This window comes from Oncorhynchus masou, chromosome 19 (genome assembly GCF_036934945.1).
Source record: "Oncorhynchus masou masou isolate Uvic2021 chromosome 19, UVic_Omas_1.1, whole genome shotgun sequence".
Lineage (NCBI taxonomy): Eukaryota > Metazoa > Chordata > Actinopteri > Salmoniformes > Salmonidae > Oncorhynchus > Oncorhynchus masou.
In genome coordinates, this window is record NC_088230.1 from 32,736,870 (window position 1) to 32,742,869 (window position 6,000).

The 6,000-nt window shown below is 46.9% G+C and overlaps 1 protein-coding gene across 5 annotated transcripts in view; it reads right to left on the reverse strand.

The window, feature by feature from the left end:
• LOC135506189 (tumor necrosis factor receptor superfamily member 10C-like) overlaps positions 1-6,000 on the reverse strand; it is a 28,679-nt gene that overhangs the window by 22,492 nt on the left and 187 nt on the right. For all 5 annotated transcript variants that reach the window (XR_010450349.1, XM_064925678.1, XM_064925679.1 and 2 more), the window contains exon 1: positions 5,992-6,000. This exon is cut by the window's right edge and continues 187 nt beyond it. Coding sequence is in view for 4 of the 5 variants with exons in the window: in XM_064925678.1 (XP_064781750.1) it covers positions 5,992-6,000 (9 nt within the window). In the remaining variant the exon portion in view is untranslated. The remainder of the gene's footprint in view (positions 1-5,991) is intronic.

Below are 6,000 nucleotides of genomic sequence, written 5' to 3' on the forward strand. Positions count from 1 at the left end.
TACTCTCTCCCCCTTCCACCTGCCTCTTCCATTTCCTTACTCTCTCCCTCTTCCACCTGCCTCTTCCATTTCCTTACTCTCTCCCCCTTCCACCTGCCTCTTCCATTTCCTTACTCTCTCCCCCTTCCACCTGCCTCTTCCATTTCCTTACTCTCTCCCCCTTCCACCTGCCTCTTCCATTTCCTTACTCTCCCTCTTCCACCTGCCTCTTCCATTTTCTTACTCTCTCCCTCTTCCACCTGCCTCTTCCATTTCCTTACTCTCTCCCTCTTCCACTTGCCTCTTCCATTTCCTTACTCTCTCCCCCTTCCATTTCCTTACTCTCTCCCTCTTCCACTTACCTCTTCCATTTCCTTACTCTCTCCCTCTTCCACTTGCCTCTTCCATTTCCTTACTCTCTCCCGCTTCCACCTGCCTCTTCTATTTCCTTACTCTCTACCCCTTCCACCTGCCTCTTCCATTTCCTTACTCTCTCCCTCTTCCACCTGCCTCTTCCATTTCCTTACTCTCTCCCCCTTCCACCTGCCTCTTCCATTTCCTTACTCTCTCCCCCTTCCACCTGCCTCTTCCATTTCCTTACTCTCTCCCCCTTTCACCTGCCTCTTCCATTTCCTTACTCTCTCCCCTTCCACCTGCCTCTTCCATTTCCTTACTCTCTCCCCCTTCCACCTGCCTCTTCCATTTCCTTACTCTCTCCCCCTTCCACCTGCCTCTTCCATTTCCTTACTCTCTCCCCCTTCCACTTGCCTCTTCCATTTCCTTACTCTCTCCCTCTTCCACCTGCCTCTTCCATTTCCTTACTCTCTCCCCCTTCCACCTGCCTCTTCCATTTCCTTACTCTCTCCCTCTTCCACTTGCCTCTTCCATTTCCTTACTCTCTCCCTCTTCCACCTGCCTCTTCCATTTCCTTACTCTCTCCCTCTTCCACCTGCCTCTTCCATTTCCTTACTCTCTCCCCTTCCACCTGCCTCTTCCATTTTCTTACTCTCTCCCCCTTCCACCTGCCTCTTCCATTTCCTTACTCTCTCCCTCTTCCACTTACCTCTTCCATTTTCTTACTCTCTCCCTCTTCCACTTGCCTCTTCCATTTCCTTACTCTCCCTCTTCCACCTGCCTCTTCCATTTTCTTACTCTCTCCCTCTTCCACCTGCCTCTTCCATTTCCTTACTCTCTCCCTCTTCCACTTGCCTCTTCCATTTCCTTACTCTCTCCCCCTTCCATTTCCTTACTCTCTCCCTCTTCCACTTACCTCTTCCATTTCCTTACTCTCTCCCTCTTCCACTTGCCTCTTCCATTTCCTTACTCTCTCCCTCTTCCACCTGCCTCTTCCATTTCCTTACTCTCTCCCCTTCCACCTGCCTCTTCCATTTCCTTACTCTCTCCCTCTTCCACCTGCCTCTTCCATTTCCTTACTCTCTCCCCCTTCCACCTGCCTCTTCCATTTCCTTACTCTCTCCCCCTTCCACCTGCCTCTTCCATTTCCTTACTCTCTCCCCCTTTCACCTGCCTCTTCCATTTCCTTACTCTCTCCCCCTTCCACCTGCCTCTTCCATTTCCTTACTCTCTCCCCCTTCCACCTGCCTCTTCCATTTCCTTACTCTCTCCCCCTTCCACCTGCCTCTTCCATTTCCTTACTCTCTCCCCCTTCCACTTGCCTCTTCCATTTCCTTACTCTCTCCCTCTTCCACCTGCCTCTTCCATTTCCTTACTCTCTCCCCCTTCCACCTGCCTCTTCCATTTCCTTACTCTCTCCCTCTTCCACCTGCCTCTTCCATTTCCTTACTCTCTCCCCCTTCCATTTCCTTACTCTCTCCCTCTTCCACTTACCTCTTCCATTTCCTTACTCTCTCCCTCTTCCACTTGCCTCTTCCATTTCCTTACTCTCTCCCGCTTCCACCTGCCTCTTCTATTTCCTTACTCTCTACCCCTTCCACCTGCCTCTTCCATTTCCTTACTCTCTCCCTCTTCCACCTGCCTCTTCCATTTCCTTACTCTCTCCCCCTTCCACCTGCCTCTTCCATTTCCTTACTCTCTCCCCCTTCCACCTGCCTCTTCCATTTCCTTACTCTCTCCCCCTTTCACCTGCCTCTTCCATTTCCTTACTCTCTCCCCCTTCCACCTGCCTCTTCCATTTCCTTACTCTCTCCCCCTTCCACCTGCCTCTTCCATTTCCTTACTCTCTCCCCCTTCCACCTGCCTCTTCCATTTCCTTACTCTCTCCCCCTTCCACTTGCCTCTTCCATTTCCTTACTCTCTCCCTCTTCCACCTGCCTCTTCCATTTCCTTACTCTCTCCCCCTTCCACCTGCCTCTTCCATTTCCTTACTCTCTCCCTCTTCCACTTGCCTCTTCCATTTCCTTACTCTCTCCCTCTTCCACCTGCCTCTTCCATTTCCTTACTCTCTCCCTCTTCCACCTGCCTCTTCCATTTCCTTACTCTCTCCCCCTTCCACCTGCCTCTTCCATTTTCTTACTCTCTCCCCCTTCCACCTGCCTCTTCCATTTCCTTACTCTCTCCCTCTTCCACTTACCTCTTCCATTTTCTTACTCTCTCCCTCTTCCACTTGCCTCTTCCATTTCCTTACTCTCCCTCTTCCACCTGCCTCTTCCATTTTCTTACTCTCTCCCTCTTCCACCTGCCTCTTCCATTTCCTTACTCTCTCCCTCTTCCACTTGCCTCTTCCATTTCCTTACTCTCTCCCCCTTCCATTTCCTTACTCTCTCCCTCTTCCACTTACCTCTTCCATTTCCTTACTCTCTCCCTCTTCCACTTGCCTCTTCCATTTCCTTACTCTCTCCCTCTTCCACCTGCCTCTTCCATTTCCTTACTCTCTCCCCCTTCCACCTGCCTCTTCCATTTCCTTACTCTCTCCCTCTTCCACCTGCCTCTTCCATTTCCTTACTCTCTCCCCCTTCCACCTGCCTCTTCCATTTCCTTACTCTCTCCCCCTTCCACCTGCCTCTTCCATTTCCTTACTCTCTCCCCCTTTCACCTGCCTCTTCCATTTCCTTACTCTCTCCCCCTTCCACCTGCCTCTTCCATTTCCTTACTCTCTCCCCCTTCCACCTGCCTCTTCCATTTCCTTACTCTCTCCCCCTTCCACCTGCCTCTTCCATTTCCTTACTCTCTCCCCCTTCCACTTGCCTCTTCCATTTCCTTACTCTCTCCCTCTTCCACCTGCCTCTTCCATTTCCTTACTCTCTCCCCCTTCCACCTGCCTCTTCCATTTCCTTACTCTCTCCCTCTTCCACCTGCCTCTTCCATTTCCTTACTCTCTCCCCTTCCACCTGCCTCTTCCATTTCCTTACTCTCTCCCCCTTCCACCTGCCTCTTCCATTTCCTTACTCTCTCCCTCTTCCACTTGCCTCTTCCATTTCCTTACTCTCTCCCTCTTCCACCTGCCTCTTCCATTTCCTTACTCTCTCCCCCTTCCACCTGCCTCTTCCATTTCCTTACTCTCTCCCTCTTCCACCTGCCTCTTCCATTTCCTTACTCTCTCCCCCTTCCACCTGCCTCTTCCATTTCCTTACTCTCTCCCCCTTCCATTTTCTTACTCTCTCCCTCTTCCACCTGCCTCTTCCATTTCCTTACTCTCTCCCTCTTCCACTTGCCTCTTCCATTTCCTTACTCTCTCCCCCTTCCATTTTCTTACTCTCTCCCTCTTCCACTTGCCTCTTCCATTTCCTTACTCTCCCTCTTCCACCTGCCTCTTCCATTTTCTTACTCTCTCCCTCTTCCACTTGCCTCTTTGTTGGAGAAAATTATAGTTGAAATGATTAATTATGTATACATTTCTTTTAGAACCATTAAGTTTTAATACTATTATGTTATGGTATGAAATGTGTGGGTTCTTGGTTAAACTAGAACCGAAAATGTTGGTAAAACAAATTAATTGTCTGTACCTTGCGGGTTTAAGGGAGAAAGGGGGGCATATATCTTTTCAGACAGATAAGAATGTTATTTTATGTTCCATTAGTGGAGGAGAGAATGTCTTTTAGACAGATTGGAATGTTTGCTTTATGAGGGGAGTAGGACACAATCTCCAGAACTGAAGACACTGCGCTTTTGTGTGGATCGGAGAGAGTGTGAGAAACTGATGACATCATTTTTATCTTCCCTTTAAAATGTAATGTTCTTTGTATTTTAGGTTAGTACTCTCTTGAATTAAACGCTGTTACCTGACTTTTAAGACTGGTCTCGATCTATTTCATGAGAAACGAGCGCAGAATCTGTGTGATTGCCCGTTGTGACCTGGACTGTCGGACTACACCCCCCCCCCCAGGACCTCAGACTGGGATGAAGGTTCACCTTCAAAAGGACAACGACCCTAAGCGCACAACCAAGACAATGCAGGAGTGGCTTCGGACAAATCTCTGAATGTCCTTGAGTGGTCCAGAAAGAGCCCGGACTGTAACATGATCAAACATCTCTGGAGAGACCTGAAAATAGCTGTGCAGCAATGCTCCCCCTCCAACCTGACAGAGCTTGAGAGGATCTGCTGAGAAGAATGGGAGAAATACAGGTGTGCCAAGTGTGCACAATATATCCGTGAACATATCGGAATCGGACGATATTAGCTAAAACTGCCAACATCGGTATCGGCCAATGTCTAGTTTAATGCCCGATGTGCAAAACTGATGTCAAAGCTGATGTGCATACCTATATAACGAAGGTACATGACGTAATGACACCACGTAAAATTTTGCGGTATACGTGCAACACAGCATTCCTAAACTAGCCCGCAATGTCTGCTGTGTGGATCGAGCAGTCAACAATTCAAACAGTCAATTGAAAGAGTAACACAATTTCAGCGAGACGACTCAAAGACGAAATCCATTAAAGCCAAGATAATGGAATTCATTGCCCTTGACAATCAACGTTTCTCTGTCATGGGTGATTTTGACTTTCACCGACTGGTCAACATTTTTCCGATGTTGCCCTTCTGGTGTTACACAGCAATAGCATCACTGCTATTAGCTTCACGACATACATACTATGGAACGCCGTTTGGGATTTTACGTGTCAAAAAAGATAGTAGCACTGTCAAAGCTTTACAAAAGTCTGCAAACACAATACCACGTTGGTAATAAAGCAGCATTTGTTTGACTGCAACTTCTAGGGTAGTTAGCTTTAGCTTGGTACCTAGCTAGCACCAATACAACCAGCCTGGACATAATGACCAGTGGAAACTGAAACATCAAGGATGATCAATGGAAACAGGATGCACCTGACCTCAATTTAGTCTCATAGCAAAGGGTCTGAATACTCATGTAAATAAAGTATTTTTTTTTTTTTATATTTAATTAATTAGCAAAAATGTTGTTTTTTTATTTATTTATTTTTCGCTTTGTCATTATGGGGTATTGTATTGTAGATGGATTAAAAACAATTTTCCTCATCAATTTTAGAATAAGTAACATAACAACACGTAGAAAAGGGGGAGGGTTCTGAATACTTTCTGACTGCACAGTATCATAATAAGTAGTGTCCCGGATTTACATTTACTATGTTACGTCTAGTCTATGAGACCAGGCTGAGCCACTTCAAGAGGATACGGATTAGAGGTTAAACCCAGGACAGCTTTTAGGGACACACTTGTGACCGTTTAACAATGGAAGAAGCGTAGCCAGCAGTTAAAGCTGAAATTAAACTGCGTCGATAGAACTACTCTGAGGTGGAAAGGTGGGCCTAACTTTAGTCAGAATTATCACCTTCCGTGAGAACTATAAAGTAAATTAAAATACAGTTAAGCGCACTCTTTCAACGTTCTTGTCTTATGAGTGACTTATTAGCTTGTTATAACTCTGAAGTGCTTACATACATAAAAACAGTTTAGCCTGAGATAACAGTATCTATTTATTTGTTACATTGCAATAAAATACCCATAGAAAATACATCTCACATGCGTTCTTTTACAGCGAGCACACGCGTCGGGTCGGGACCGACGTGACATTCCTGTAAAGAGATCAAGGAAGGACTTAAATATCTTACCGTCAGGGT